The following is a 16,841-nucleotide window of genomic DNA, read 5'->3' as shown; positions in this document are numbered from 1 at the left end:
CCTTCCCAACTAAACATAAATAACCTTTCATGAGCTCACATTTATGTGTAAAAGAGAAAAAATCAAAGACATTCTGCATTTGATTGTTATGAATCCATATTAAGTAAATTATAGAGAGAATGGTATTGAATGAAATTGAAGAGCTTAATGTTAAACGGAATGACATAGAGAATGATGATAAACACTTGGAATTATTCATTATCTGTCCAGATAGCTTGCATATCACATGCAATTATTTTAACTTTCTTGCAAGGTTTTCATGGGATTCAAAAGTTTGAGATCCAAGAGTGTAGTGTGATCCTGAGAGTCAAACTGAATTTTTGGCTTCAGAATAAGATTTTTTTTTTTTTAATTTCTTAATGAGATATTAACTAGAGATTAAGATATATGGTAGAGAGCCAGTCTTAAGTTGCCAAGTTTAGAAAAAGTAAAAAGTCATAGAAATAGGACAAGGACAACAGCAGGAAGCTTCAGGTAACCCTTTCAAGGACCCGAAAAAAGCTTATTTGAGAAAGGAGACGAAAATGGAAAGAATCCTCTTCACTATTATCGGCTCTGCCATATTTCCTTTGCAAAGAATGGTCGATTTTACTAAAAACATGCATAGGGGACACAGGACACCTACCTTTTCCAGTAGTTGGCGAAGTTGCCTGCTTTTGGCATCCCGGGAACACAGGTTTTGTTCCGGAGCAACAACTGTGCAAATGCACCGCCCATCAGGATCTTGAGCTGAGCTGTATACCTGCCACCCTTCTTTAGGACTAATCTGAGTCTGAGGAAACCAATGGGAAACATAAAACACAGACTCCCGTTACAGGATAAAGAGAGTGTTGGTTTGTAGCATTTCAAGTAAAACATGTTTTTGATAATTTAAGTTTGCGTTTTTATTCTTTAAAGTTATCAGAGAGATATTAAACAATTTACATAGGCAGCACAGCTTCATTCAGTATACCCTCCTTATCAATGTCCAAAACAAGATCCTTGCTCGTCTTTAGGTGCCATATTAGTAACTGATTTTGATCTCATACTATATCCCAATGCTTTTTCCATATTGTGATACTTTAATGCAACTTTAGAAGCATCTAGTAACTACTTCATCACATATGACTAGTCTTTCTACATAAGATCTTCTTAACAGTAAATGGCAATTACTAATATTAATATATTATTTTCTAATTATAATTCATGTGTGACATTCTGAAACAAAGTCCAGTTTAAAGGAGGTTTCCTATATATTTAAGGCTTAATTATTAATAAAGTGGAAAAGAGATCATTGATGACATAGGGTAAAAATAATTAGACCAGCACTATTTTGCAAGAAATGTAGACTTTTAGAGGACTTAGAGTTTTTGGCAGAGTCTGCCAAATTGATTTTCCCTTCTGTGCACTTATCACTCTACCTTCTTAGAACTCAAGTGTGAAGGGGTGGTATTCCAGTTCTACTGCAGTTTTTCTACGATTTATGCTTCTAGATTTATCTTCTGTACCATCCAACAGAAACCTTTAACCAAATCAGTCTGTGTGCGTTGTGCAAGCATGCCATGTTGATTCACGTCTTTGTATGTCACTTACTTCATTTTTCCTGCTTGGAATGACTCCTTTATAAACCATCAATTTATTCAGCCCTTGTGATTTCTACCTGTTGTGAAGAAATTGTCTGTGTTTTTTTTTTTTTTTTTTTTTTTTCCAGACAAAGTCTCACTCTGTCGCCCAGGCTGGAGTGCAGGGGTAAGGTCATAGCCCACTGCAGCCTCCTGGGCTTAAGTAATCCTCCCACCTCAGCTGATATCTCAGCTCACTGCAACCTCTGCTTCTCATGTTCAAGTGATTCACCTGCCTCAGCCTCTTGAGTAGCTGGGATTACGGGCATGTGTCACCATGTCTGGCTAATTTTTGTATTTTTGGTAGAGGTGGGGTTTCACCATATTGGCCAGCCTGGTCTTGAATTCCTAGGCTCACCTCAGCCTCCCAAGTGCTGGGATTACAGGAGTGAACCACTATACCCAGCCTAGCTATTAGAAATGTAAATATTTCCTATTTGCCCTATCAAGTAGACTCTGTCAAGCACAAAGATGAGCATTATTATTTTTTATAAAATCATTTTTTAGCAAGAACATCAATAGACTTCCAAATAATGTACACCAAACAAATTTATTTTCATAAATAAATTTCAGTGGAAGAAAGTTACCACATGTAGACTTGAAATTCTGTAAACTAGAAGTGTCCGTATTAATAAACTTGATGGTTTTATTTTTCTAGCTTCTCCTGATTTTCCATTAAAAAGTTCGTTTCATTATACAGATAGAAGCTATTTTAGTAGAGATGTATTTTGCCATGTTGGCCAGGCTGGTCTCAGACTCCTGACCTCAGCTGATCCACCTGCCTTGGCCTCCCAAAGTGCTGGGATTACAGGTGTGAACCACCATGCAGGGCCAGGAGCAAATTCTTAAAGTAACTAAAGCATGAGCCAGGTTGACTTCTTTCTCCACAGATTTGCCATAGTGTGTGGAGTCTTCTGTCTATAGAGTTCGTAGCAGAACAGACACAATCTCCTGTATACTTTGTCCCAGGTTCCACCTCATAACATACCATAAACCACCATAAAGGTCTTTTTCTTTTGAAAGCTTCAATAGTAACTACTTCCAGGTGCTGATAGGCCTTCCAACAACAATCATGAACAAATATTGGGAAAGTTAAAAATTATAAACTCAAAAAACTCATGATGATACCACAGTCGTTGTCCTTGATCTATTACGTAGAGCAAATGGTCCCAGACATATCTTTTGAATGTCTTATTTTCTAACTCCTTTTTAAAAAATTAGTTCATAGAAGTGTCCAATACTGCCTTTTATTTTTGGGGGTCAGACTCATTAACATTCTCCACATCCCTTCTTTCTAGCTCTTATGCCTGAATATCCAGTTAGGATACAAAGATGTACTTAAAATTACACATTATTCAAATTAAATAAGATCTTAGAGATTACTGGGTTAGTTTTTTAATATTATTTTTTAAATGCAGACTTCCCACAGAATGGAGATAGAAACAGCTTAGCAGAGTAATTTTAATGATATAATTAAAGGTTCAAGTTGAGTAACAGTATGCGATTGATGTATCTGGACATAAGCCCTGCAGTTTTAGCTGGGCTTCTCCTAACATTGGACACGAGTCTAAAATATGTCAGAAAATTAAGGCTTGTCACTAGGATAAATTAAGCTATTGGACAAAGGATGAGGGGCCACCCGATTATCATATTAAAATATTTTAACGGCAGTCCAAACACTGATTATTAAACCTGGCAGCATTAATACTGATGTGCACTTGCCAAGTGTTTGGCTAACTAGTGTGGAGCTCATCATGACAGAACTCCATGTCAGTTGCTCTCTGGAACCGGGGAAGTGGGAAGGGTGAAGAGGGTTTAATGTTCATTTAGCATTTCCCCTGAAGTGTCAGTTCAATAAAACTAAAGACTCCAGACTTGTTTGTACTTCCAATTGTCTTATTGTAAGAATCAGTGAAAAGAGCCATGACCTTCTCTACTACAGAGTTACTTTGAATGATCTAAACTATAAAAAGTCACCTTTTTGACAAGAGAAAGGTAACTCAAAAGAGGAAAAAACCTAATAGAAAAGATGAGTGCTTGACAGTCCTGTGGGTTTTTTAGAGACCTCTGTGTTGGGGTCAGTGATAAATAGAAGCTTTGTGAGTGTTTCTAGTGTTCTCTTTTAGAGAACCCATGCTGGCGTTGAAAAGAGAATCAAAATAAAACCAACTAAGATCTTGGATGGAAGGACGTATTTAGATGTTTTTTGGATACCCATAAGAAAAGACTTGCTCTAATTTTAACTTATAAGAGCAATTATTCAGGTGTCAATAAAACATACAATAGTAAGAGCAATCATTAATGGAGTTCTATTCATTACCTGGCAGTTCATATGTGCTATGGCTTTTGAATATTATAAAACCCCCATGGATTAGGTGGTGGTATTCTGCCCATTATACAGATGAGGAAACAGAGACACAAAGGAACTTCTTCAAAGTCAGGCAGGGAGTATCAGCGAGTAGGGAGGTTTGTGTAAATCTGCATTTTAAGCAGACCTGGGCTTTGTACTCGGATAGTCTTATTTCAGAGACTGAAACTTTTTTTTTTTTTTTTTGAGACAGGGTCTCACTCTGTTGTCCAAGCTGAAGTGCAGTGGGGTGATCTCAGCTCACTGCAACCGCTGTCACCTGAATTCAAGTGATTCCCACCACAGTCTCCTGAGTAGTTGAGACTATAGACACACACCATCATGCCCAGTTAATTTTTGTATCTTTTTGGTGATGGGGTTTTACCATGTTGCTCAGGCTAACCTCGCACTCCTGGGCTCAAGCTATCTACCTACCTCAGCCTCCCAATAGAGACTGAAATTTAACCACCACACTACACCATCAATTATTTTAATCCCCTTTCATATGTAATGATTATAACCTTGGTAGCATTTTCTGAACTGCTGTGAAGCTCAGTGCTTAGACCTGGAGGGTACATATAGTTTATTGGTACCCAAAGCATTAATAATCACAGTGATTACTGATGCAGTTCTCTTTGAACCTTTCGTGTTAATTGGAAGAATTAAATGAAGTATTGAGCAGTTTTTAATATTGTAAAACTCATAAAATATTTAAGAATGCTCTAAATAGAATTAAAATTATAATTTTAACAATTGTATTTCAAATCTGGATTATTTGCTTGTAACTTAGTTACAAAGCTGTGCTTTATAAATATAAAGCTACTGTATGACAGTTCTAAAGCTTCAGGGGCTTTGTAATAGGAAAGAAGGATCTTGAGGCTTGACAGGTAAAAGTAAAAAGTAATCAAACTACCTTGCATTTCAATAGATTTTTTGCTCATAAAATATCTTCTATTGTTTCAGTCTCCCTTATCCTTAGAAATAGACAGTATTTAAATTTACTTATGAGGAAACTGGAAACTAAGACTTAAAGAATTTACACATGTTTTTCCAAGTCATCCATTTAGTTAATCTCATATATAGGACTTATACCAGCTTTCCCCAGTTTCTAGCCCAGAGCTTTTTATGCTTATCCTCTTTGGATAAATGTAGATAGATCATCTATGTCCCTTCACCAGTAACCATAAACACTGGTATAGAGAAGACAGGTCCTACTGTAGTTGATGAGAAGAGACGTACCCAGGCAGGTAGAGGGCATTATCCAAACAGTATGGAAACAAGTAGCCATTGGTAACCCAGAGGAACAGATAGCAGTAAAGGCTCTGCAATATATAGTCAGATATTCCTGTGGAAGGCACGGCAATCATTTATCAGGTTCTAGATGGAGGGACAGGTAAAGTAAGAGAATTCTGATCCTTTGAACAGAAGAAAATCAAGTGATTGAATATTGCTACATTTTTTGTATTATGCTGATTTTCTGGGTATTTCATAAAAAGGACAAAAAGGGACATAGCTACTGAAAGTGGTGTACAGATGGAGGAAATAAAGCCTAAATAAGTCTGTTTATTAAAGCTTATTTGATTTAGAGTGGAGATACCTGAGTGATGAAAAATCTCTGATAAATTTTCTGTCTGAAGATAGGCTTGGTCCCAGAGACTGGCATGTGGTTTAGCATGCTAATGACTTCAGTTGTGGAGACAAGAGAAACGTGAGGACAGGAATTAGAGAGATGTCGACAGACCACGCCAAAAGAAGCTGTGTTCTGGAGGATGTGTTAATAAAGATGTCACTGCATAGTAGTTTTCTTGCTATTACTTGTAAGAATACTTAGGACTGAATAAGAAATTCATATTCTTCACTGAAGGAAACCTCCAGGCTTTAAGAAAAAACAACTATAAAAGCAAAATAATAATAATAATAACAAACAAAAATCAAATTTAGATTAGGGTGCAGCGGCTCAGGCCTATAATCCTAACACTTTGGGAGGCTGGGGTGGGTGGATGGCTTGAGCCCAGGAGTTTGAGACCAGCCTGGGCAACATAATGAGACTCCCGAACTCTAGGAAAAATACAAAAATTAGCTGGGCGTGGTAGCCTATAGTCCCAGCTACCCAGTGGGGTGGGGTGGGGGGTCGCTGAAGTGGGAGGATGGCTTTAGCCTGAGAAGTCGAGGCTACAGTGAGCCGAGATAGTGCCATGGCATTACAGCCTAGGTAACAGAGTGAGACCGTCTTTAAAAATAATAATAATAATAATAAATTTAGGTTGGTCACCTCTGCTCATGCCCTTTGGAAATCACAATGACTTACAGTTAGGAAGTTCCTTAGAAGTCATATTTTGTCCCATGTCTTTCCACACAATGGAACATCTCCAAATTCTCCTTGTGTTTCCATTGGACCTCTGAGTGAAAGGGATTTCACTGCTTTATAGGCAGCCCCCTCCACTGAAGAAAAGCAGAGGGGCATGAGCCAAACTTCTCTCTCTGCAGTTTTCCTTCCTTGGCCTTACTTTTACTTCAGAGTAAATCTACTAGAATAAATAAATCTACAGAATAAATAAAACTAGAATAAATCTACTCTCTTATTCACATGATGATTCTTCTATAAGAAAGCAATGATCATATTCTCTGTCACCATCAAGATTTGCCATTCTCTTCTCTCACCTGGCTCCCCTCCTTAATTCATTCAGTTGCTCTATCACAAAATGAGCATTACCTAAGAGTTTAGGGAAGAAAAACAGAATTTTGGGGGGAAAAACAGTCATAGACGAATCAGTTAAATCAAATATCTTCATCCAGGACTAAAACACATTGGTTAATTGAGGTTAAGAAAATTAGAAGATATTGACGACAGTTCATTTCAGGGTATTCTACTCATTTTACAGAACTCTAAATTGACTAACTCATCTAAGTAGTTATTCATGAGGAGAAGCCAGCTAGACCTTTGAAAATGTACCAAAACAAATGACATGCCCACAGGTTCCTTCGAGGCCTCTTCCCACCACAGCAGTTGGGCTGACTATTTGAGAACAGCGGGTGTCTGCTGAATGTCCTCAACTTTTTAAATTGCTCTTTCCCGGGGTCTTCCTGGTGTGAAGCCCACAGCGTGGGGGATTTCTCAGAAGCTCAGCCTCAAGGGGAAGTTACTCTGCATTCAAGAGACGCGCCAGAGGGAGCCGGAGCCTTCTGAGAGCTGAGGCTTCCTCTGCTCAGAAACCAATGTCTCCAAAGGCTGATGGGCCCAGTGGATAGATTGGAAGGGGAATAAAACAGAAAGAAAACAGGACCAACAAAAAGGACAAAGGAATGTTTCAAGATTCTGAGTAAAACAAGAGGGAGCTTATTCCCCTAATAAGGAGTTGTATTTAACTATTTACTAATAAAAACATCCTGGAAATTTAAAAACCCCTTTCAACTTTTGAGATAATCAAATGTGCCCCGTTTCAGAGGCACCTGCCATAAATAGATTTAATTGCCATTTAATGATTTAAATCCTATTTTTCCTGATTTTCTTTTTCCAGGTCATTTGAAACTATCATTTTAAAAAACGACTATGATCATATTTGTATAAATCTCCTTTTCTTAAACCATTGTATTTATGTTAATCTGTTTTTTTAACCTCTGCATATTCCATGAACATTCAGATTTCAAGACCTGTGTGTGTGTGTGCGTGTGCATGTAGTATATTGCAGGCTCATCCCATTCATACTGTTTAAAGTGAGAACATGGAATGAGAAAATTGATGAGAGGAGCTGGTTTACTACTTTACAGCAATACCTAGTGAGCCAGGGAGCTGTCAACCCTTCCATCTAAGGGAAGAGTTTTGCTGGCCCTCCATGTGGAAGCAGCAGTAAGGGTCCCTTGGAATTATTTGAGAGGCAGCAGGAAGAATCCCCTAAGCAAAAGAACCACTTTCACTGCTTTGCCACATGCCTAAAATGCCAACAAAGGAGGGTTTTTTTTTCTTCTTTATAAATGCAAAAACTTTGGGAATGGTTATGACATAATTGAGAGTATAGCTTTTCTCCAACTCTGTGAGGCAAGGGAGATGAGAAAATATACTTTAAAGGATGAAGGTGTTGGTGTGTAGGAGGGAAAGAAGAAGAATCTGGGGACATGGAAACAATCCGAGAAGGGTAGTGAGAACCTAGGGGGGCACCCAGCACCAAGAGGGCCAATGACTGGCAAAGGCAATGGTGAAATGACTTTGTTGAGTAGGGAGGTAGTCATGTAACTTGGCCCTACACTTGGCTCTGGCATTAACCAAATGGGGGAAATCTGATTGGTGGCTTACATATTTCTAGTTAGTCTCCCCATTTGTAGAATAAGGAGACTGAATTAGATCAGTCGTATTTCCAGCTAAACTCTTGAGAGTCCTAAGATTTCTAAGGAGATATCTTGACTGAGGCAAGGATTTGATTGTGTGAGGAGATAACACATGGTGGAGGTCCAGTAAATGCCTCTTCCAATCATTTATTATCCCACCCACGACCTCTTTTATATTTTGAAATTTCATTTTGTTTTATTGAAAAATATTTATTTAGCACATATAAGATTTAATTTGCACAAAAAAAATCTGCTGCTAAAAATAATATGAACATAACTGGCTTGATGGTTTCAAAGATCTTTCCACCTTTCTATCATTAACATTTTATGTTCTTAGTCTAAGAGATACTGATGCATTCATTCTTCACCATGGGAATCTTAAAGTATGAGCACTCATTTGGATAATTAGGGAAATGTCACAGGCATTGCTCTTCTGTAAAGCATACTAAAAATAAAAAAAAAGAAAATCCAAAAAAAGGTTTTCTCCATTCCAGTGAATACCATTTACTGATTTATTATCAGTAGCCATAGTGCAAACTTTTCTACATTTTCTGTTTTTGTTATTTTATTTTATTTTATTTGCAAAGAGGAGGGATCAAAAGTAAGAATTGTCTGTCAAAACATACACACACATACAACAATGCTTTATATTTTTCAACTAACAATTTTTCAATCAGTAAGTAAAGATATTTTATTCACTTGCAAGATAACTAGAACTCCTAAGAGAATCATGTATAATTTTGAAAATTTGATTCTCATCAGTCAACAATAAAAAAAAAATAACCAAGCTGATGTCTATATACATAAAAAAATACATGTCAGAATTAAGGTGCCAAGTTTGAAATATAACTCATTCATTAGTACCTCAGTTTGCGTTCATTATCCTGCATGAGTGAATTCAACAATGATGTTGCTGAAATCAGGTACTTGGACATTGAAAAAAAATTGGCTCAGTAAATATTAGATAATATAAATCTATGTTTTGTAATTGTTTATTGATGTCTATCTTGCTTTCTTTATAACTCCAAATATCATTTACATCCTTCCTGTCGGGCCACTTCATGCAGGTAGGGAAGAGAATCTCAGCAGTGGAGGCTCTGGGGTTCCATAAGTAACCTAAGGGAAATGAAAATGTAAAAGCAGCTCAAAGTGTGGCTTGTATGTGCTCTGCTGGTGCCTTAAGCACTGGGAGATTCTGGAAAATTATGTAATTATTTGGTCAGACTATACTCAGTTAAGTAACATTGGTTGATAGTTTATTATTAGTAACTGCAAATAGCACTTGGAAATGGAGGGCTACTCTTCTTTTCATATCTGACTTTTTCTGATCCACTGGAGTAACCCACATGAAAGTGAAAAACCCCTAGTTTTGCTTCTGTACCTTTTATTTCAGGGCAGAGGAATTATTTTCTAATAAATTCCTTTTATCTGAATTTGTAAATTTCTATTTCAAAAAACAATAGTTTTCATTTTTGTTTGAAATGTCGAACATGTTGCTCACTGAACGTTGCTTCAAACTATCAGGAAATACTTTGTTAGAATGTAGGGAGGATTAAAAAGCCATTAATTTTAAATGAATGAAGATTATACAAGATAGTCTTGTGATAGGAAGTCTTCATAAAATATTAAAAATACAGGAAGATGTTTTTATCAAGTTAGTTTTCTATTGTTCATGTTTCTTAGCTTTCTTAAAGGAATTTTGGGCAGGCTTTAAATTGGTGAGTTTTTTAATTCATTTATGCTTAAAAGATGTTAGTTTCTTTGAGTGAATTCATTGCAAATAGTCACAGGCATTGCATTCCAAGGAAGAATCTGCTGTAGTAAAACTAGATTTGACAGAATATACTTTGTAGCTTACTTTGTGGGAAAAATTATGAAGATTTTTACAGATATTAAAATAAGTAAAAGAATAAGAAACAAAACATATGTATATATTTTTAAGAATTGCCCAAGCTTCCAAGTAATATAGTTAAAGCTTTTCATCCTTAAGAATTTAATGACTCTAGTATTCTCTTTCATAGCTTATTTCTCAAGCAGTCCATTTTTGGGGTGTAACTATAAAGTGTTCATAAAGAAATATCTATGATGAGAGTTACCACATAGATACCACATTTTTGAAGCTGACCTGTAAAGGGAGAAGCAAAATCTTAGCCTTTGCAATTTACAAACAAAGCCCACTAAATGCACTTACTTCTCAAGATGGCCAAACCCACCGCAGTAACTTACTAAGGTATCCGGAGTCGACAGCCTCGTGGTGTTCAGTCCCACCAAGGATGGGAGAGTTTGGGACATCCAGTTTGAGATCATTGCCATGGTACTAAGCACAGCGCCAAGCTTCAGCAGTGGAAGACTCATTGCTGTGGAGCTAATGAGTTTTCATAGTGACTGATTAGGATCCCAGTGCCGGGCTGGCAGCGGGAGGCGTGACTGCAGCGCGCCACATCTACAGCATGAAAAGAGATCAACTTCCCCAGCTCTAATCACCCAGGAAAGCTTACGGAACATCCCTCCCCCATCCTCGTGGGAAGTGCCCTGCCCTTCTTTTTCCTCCCTTGCCAGACTTGGATCATCAAACAAAATATTCTTGATAGGCTTGGTTGGTAATTATCAGAGAGCAGAGGCTGGAGGGAGGCTGAAACTTGAGCTTTCCCAGCTCCACTTTACTTAGTTCATATCAACAGAATCCATTTCTTCTGGGGTTTGTGTAAGTATAATCAGCTACTTTTTATCTTTCATTTAAAAAAAACCCACACCTTTAAATGGAGGTCTGCCAAAGTGCACATTTCAACACCAAATTTAATATCTACAGATTTCTCTGGGCAAGGATAGAGTGCTTTTAGGAAGAACATGAAAATAAACTCTGCAAATAATTTTCAAGATGATCATATTGAAAGTAAGAGATAATTGTTTTTTTTTTTAAGAAAGTAAACTAAAATTAGCATCATTGCTTTAAAAATATAGTCAAAGATTAATAGCTACTGCTTGTGGCAAACATTACCTTTAGGCATCTTACACCTGAACAGACAGAAAAGGCAGCCTTGCAGAAAAACTTCTGTTACAGAAATTTTATATGTTTCCAGTTTTGCTTTGGAGAATGAAGGCTTTGCTTCGTAGGTGTTCAGTCACACAGGAAACTCAGTTAACTCTATTTTCAGTTTGTGAGGAATGATGGACTGATATGGAAAGTCTGTATCTTGAGAGAACATGTGATTTAGTATAAAGGGCACAGGACTTGGACTCAGGAAGTCTGGGGATCTAGCCTTTGTTCTCCTCTAGTTAGCCATGTGACTGGCCAGTGATAAGATTCCTTGGCTTCAGTTTTTTCTACAATATATGGGTGTTGGAAAACATGCTCTACAAGGCCCCTTCCAACTCTCAAATTCAATGATCTGTTTATTAGATTCCATTAGCAAGTGTGGTATATAGAATCCAGGGTTTATGGATAACTTTATTATATTAGTTTCATAAATACTATAAATATCCCACATCCAAATCGCAGGTTCCAAATGAAAGAAATCAGAGGTCTTTGTCTTATCCAATATATGTGCTTTAAAATAAAAATATAAAGAGAGGACACAAAACAAAATATGGATGAATGAAAATTAAATGAAAAGAAATTGGTTACAAAAAGGAAAAATGTTGTTTTGATTTCTTGGGAGAATTCTGGACTTGTTTGTATTTGAAATCTTCAGCCAAAGATGTATATTTTTCTTAAACAGTTTTGGCAGGAGAAATAAATAAAATATCCTTAATAAAATTGAAAGAGATACATATTTATAGTGTGTGTATACTTTATTCTCAAAAACAGCTTTAAACTGGGGTGGATGCTAAGAGACTCCTCAAATCTTCCTTGCAACTATTAGCTTAGAATCCAGGCCATTTTATTTTTTCAAAATATATCCAAATGACTTCAACTGATTCTTATTTTTTAACCACAGTGCCCAGAAAACCAAATGTTATTACTTTTCTATTCTTTCAAAAATCATGCCATATGAAAAACCAATAAAGTCACAGTACTTTATGTATTAAATTTAGCAGAAAGCCCTGTGAAATTTTACATTAGTATTACAATGTGGTAATGACAAAAAGCAAAGTGGATTTACAAATCTAATGTTGAAAAATACACCTGGAACTCTACCTTACTTTAATAAAGAAGGGGGGTGTCTTTTCAAGAGCTTAATTTCCAAAATTGAAAGACAATATACATATAATTACTAGATAATTTAAGAAATGAGGTGGCAGATGGTAATTATACTTATTAATGAACTATCAGTTCACAAAATAATAGCATTTTTAGAAGAATGTAAGATTGTCAGGGAAAAACAGTGCTCTGATTTGCAAATTATAAAGAAAGGAAGAAATAGAGAAAAACGATACAAATGGAATACTTCTTGTAATTTTCCAGAGATGCAAATTACTATACTAAAGAATTGAAGTAGAACAATGGTGAAAGTTTATGATTTGGGGATGTTTATGAACAACATAGAAGTTAAACTGTGTTGTTTTAGAACAGGTTTAAACGGCACACATTGAAGTAGAAAAGCTCAAATTACAATAATTATTAGTTGTGGGAAATTAAAATAACTGAAATTTGCAAAGAGCTAACTAGTTAGTACTCTCGTAGTCTACTAAAGTGATATCCATTTGAAAAGTTGAGTCCTAGTTTGCAAATGGGAGAAGGGATTAGCCTATTTAGAAGTAGCGGACTGTGTTCAGGGCAAGCAACTCAGTACTTGCGGAAGTTCCACAAGCATAGTGTGAGTGGTAATGATATTACCACTGGCAATGAGATGAGGCTGCAAATGCTGACTGTGACCAGCTCCAAGGGCTTCAGGGTCACCCCAAAGCGTTTGGACTTTATCTTGTATGTAATTCAAGAGTTTAAAGCAAAGCAGTAAGATCATTAGGTTTATGTTGTGAATCATTGCTTTGTCATTTTTATGATGCAGGATAGGCAGGCGGGGGCTACAGAAAGTGCAAAGCATATCAGAGACAGGAAGGTCACTTAGAGGTATATTCTCACAGTTTGGGCAAGAGACGATGAGGTCCTGAAATAATGAACTGTCAGTGAGGTTCAAAAGGATGAATTCCATAAAGGTTTGCACAACAATTGGCAGTCCTTAGTGACTGAATAAATGTGAGACAGTGGAAATTACCTGGGAGCACTTTTAGTTTTGGGGTTTGGATGATGAGTGTCAATCCTCAGCATAAGATACACAGGTAGAAGGATAACTTTATGAAGAAGATAGAATTTATTGCAGCTGATATGCATTACCTATAGTACAGAGGGTCACTGGATGATGATGTGCCCCACACCTAGAGTTCAGAAAAGAATTAATTTCCCTAGGCCACAACAACTTAATGGACTAGTGAGAGTAATGTGTCATACATGTATGAAAAAAAGAAATGATTAACTTTAAAATGCAGCTTTAAAACTACCATGATTTTCATTTATTCAATTCATGGCAGTCTATAACCTTAATTACTTACACAGTTTTCCTTAAAAATGGCAAACCAAAATCTCTCTATCACTAGTAAATAGTGAAATATTACTAAATCTAATAATCTCACACAAAATGTGACCTGACTACACACCACACACTTATTATCTTTGTAGAATTTCATAGTGGATCAATAACTATATAACCTCCAATTGTGCATTATTGCTCATGGAATGCTGAAAGCTATTGATTAATATATTTATTCATTAGATTTTTTATAGTAGCCTATCCTTTTTATTACCCAGAGAGTATATTTCATGATAGACTTATATAGTAAATAATTAACAAGCAAATAAATAATGAGTGAGAATTAGTAATAGGTAATTTACATAATATTGGCATGTTCTGTCATTATAATTTCATTTTTTCTTTTATTTGTAGAACAAAAGTTAAATGTTGCTTTAATGACCCTACACAGACATATAATAATACATATTTCCTAGTTTGGGACTGTATGTATGGTAGATGTGAGAAGGTTTCCAGAAAACACAACTTAGGTAGATATGAAAAATCAAATACATGAAAAAAACCTGACGACCACATAAAATATGGTAGAAAATAAACAGTTAATGAGGTAATTGTGACCTAAACGTTTGACTTTAGGTAAAATGAGAAGACTTAGATTGCTTTTGCTAAGCAGTAGAAACTTTAAGAAGAAATAGTGTACTCGTACTTTATTTTAATTATTTAAACCAAAATTTAAATTTGTGAATGTCTTCAGGCAGAGGGGAAAGTGGTTTATTAGATATAGTTGCAAAGGTACAAATATCGGCTGAAGAAATTGTTGAAGAAGGAGGAGGAGGAGAAGGAAAAAAAGAGATAAGAAGGAGGACGGCAATTGGGTAGAACACCAAAAAATGAACTGTAATGATTGATTAAACCAGAGTGACCTCTAGAGAAAAACAGTGGGCTCTTGTTAGCACATTAAGCAGGAAAAATAGGAAGAGTAGCATAAAATAGAAGAAGGTGGAAGACAGAGTACTTGTGTTGAAATCACCTGGGGAATGCTGGATACCCTGGATGGGGTGTGGTTTGAGAACGACCAGGTACATAAACAGCTCTCCAGCTCCCGTGGCACTTCAAAAGCAGTTTAGTGAGTCGCCCTCCAGATTCTTCCACTTACTAGAAAGATACCATTGACTAAGTTAGTCTCTCAGTCTCCATTTTATTACCTGTAAAATGAAGATAGAAGTACCACTGTGAAATGGTTATTTGAGAGACTGAATGAGATGATATATTTTGGAAGTGTCTATAGTATGTCCAATGTAAAATAAATGGCAACCCTAATTTTGATAAGAAATACCATGATTTGAGCCGGCCAAAAGGAATAGACCAGCTGAAGGAACAATAAGGCCTAGAGAAGGTAGAAAGTTTTGTAGCTTTGCAAAGGGGTAGCTGAGTGGAGCTTGGAGTATAGGCTGTCTTGCAATTCAGTCACCTTGGGTGAAGAGAATAATATAACTTTGCGGCATGACACCATCAGTCTGTGGCTCTGGGGCTAATAAAATCAAAGTAGAGGAAAGGGACTGATTGCTATTTCTGCTTCCTTCTTCATTGAAAAGTCGAAGTAATTACTAGAAAACTTCCATAAGGTCCCACTACCACATCTGCTCACTTCCTCACCGGTGCCCACATACTGTACCTTCCATTTGGTTGCCGTGGATAAATTGACTGTGTTCCTAGATAAGGTAGCTCTCTCCTCTGTGCAACACATCAGTTATTTTGGACAATCATGCATAATAATTACTTGCAAGCCTGTTAAGACCCAAATTTCTAGGTCTCACCTGAGTCTGATTTAACTTTAGGACAGAACAAAATAGTTTGCATTTCTAACAAGCTCCCAGATGTTGCTGATGCTGCAATTTTTGGCCCACCCTTTGAGTAGACTGCCCTAGCTTATATCTCTCTGACCTACTCAAAGACAATTCTTATTTCCTCTTTTTCCAGCATCAATACATTTTCCCTCTTTAGCAGATCATTCCCAGCATCATGTAAATACCACCATACTTTTCCTACTTTATGCAAACAAACCAATGTTCTTGATCTTATTTTCTCTCCAGTAATTCCACCATTTCACACTCTTCCTTTACGGCATACCCTCTTGAAAGAATTGTTTATACTCACCATTTTCAAGTTCTCTCTTCCAATTGCATTTTTGTTTACACTTCTCCACTCCGCTGACACTGCTTTCATCAGGCTACCAGTGACCCCCCAGATTGCTAATCTAGCAGTCAATTCTCAGTCCCCAACTTTCTTAACCTATGGGCAGCATTCATGAGAATTTACTTTCTCCTTTTTGAAATAATTTTTTCACTTGGCTTCCAGGATGCCACACTCACTAGTCTTCCTCCAATTTTATGACCTCTCTTCCTTAGTGTCATTTGCTGATTCTTCCTCATCTATATGCTAATGATTTCCAAATTCATTTTTTCCCAGCAAACCTCTCCTATCAATTCAGACCTGCATATCCAATTTTCTACTTGACATCTCCACTTCAATGTTTAATAGACATCTTAAATTGAGCACATTGAAAAAGTGAACTCCTGTTATGGCTCCCCCAACCCCAGAAAAGAAAACAAAAGAAAAATACACCAAACAAATAACAACAAAAATACACAAGCAGCCATTCCTGCAGTCTCCCCATTTCAGTTAATTGGCAACACTATGGTTAATTTGCTCAGGCCAAAAAGTTAAGTTTCAATCTTAATGTGTTTTCCTCCACATCTCTTATCAATTCAGTCAGCTAGTGTCTACTTTCAAAATATATCCAACATTCAAGTATTTTGCACCATCTCCGCTCCCACTGTGCTGCTTCAAGCCTCCATTGTCTTTCATCTGGATTGTTACAAAAGTCACAAGTTATTGACTTTGTATCACTTCAGCCCATCTATTATTGCTGCAAACTGACATTATCTTGTTAAAACATGAATCAAATTATGTTATTCCAATGCCTAGATTCCCGTCTCTCTCATGGTCAAGGTCAAAATATTTAGCTTGCATTGTAAAGTTCTACATAATCTGACCTCCTCTTATCGCTCTGATTTCATTTCTTTCAGTTCTCCCCTTTAT

General features: G+C 36.6%; 1 protein-coding gene across 2 annotated transcripts in view; it reads right to left on the bottom strand.

The window, feature by feature from the left end:
* The window catches only part of OLFM3 (olfactomedin 3), a 200,291-nt gene that overhangs the window by 33,012 nt on the left and 150,438 nt on the right, over window positions 1-16,841 (bottom strand). The window contains exons 1-2 of one of the 2 annotated variants that reach the window (XM_005542567.5): window positions 10,498-10,734; window positions 626-772 (exon numbers count right to left, since the gene is read on the bottom strand). In XM_005542567.5, coding sequence (XP_005542624.1) covers window positions 626-772; window positions 10,498-10,626 — 276 coding nt within the window. In that variant the 5' untranslated portion in view covers window positions 10,627-10,734. Of the gene's footprint in view, window positions 1-625; window positions 773-10,497; window positions 10,735-16,841 lie in introns of those variants that run through there. The other variant, XM_045366346.3, reaches the window with a different exon arrangement.

The sequence above is a fragment of the Macaca fascicularis genome, chromosome 1, assembly GCF_037993035.2.
Source record: "Macaca fascicularis isolate 582-1 chromosome 1, T2T-MFA8v1.1".
Lineage (NCBI taxonomy): Eukaryota > Metazoa > Chordata > Mammalia > Primates > Cercopithecidae > Macaca > Macaca fascicularis.
The sequence above is the reverse complement of the archived record's forward strand: the minus strand, read 5'-3'. Positions and strand labels throughout refer to the sequence as shown.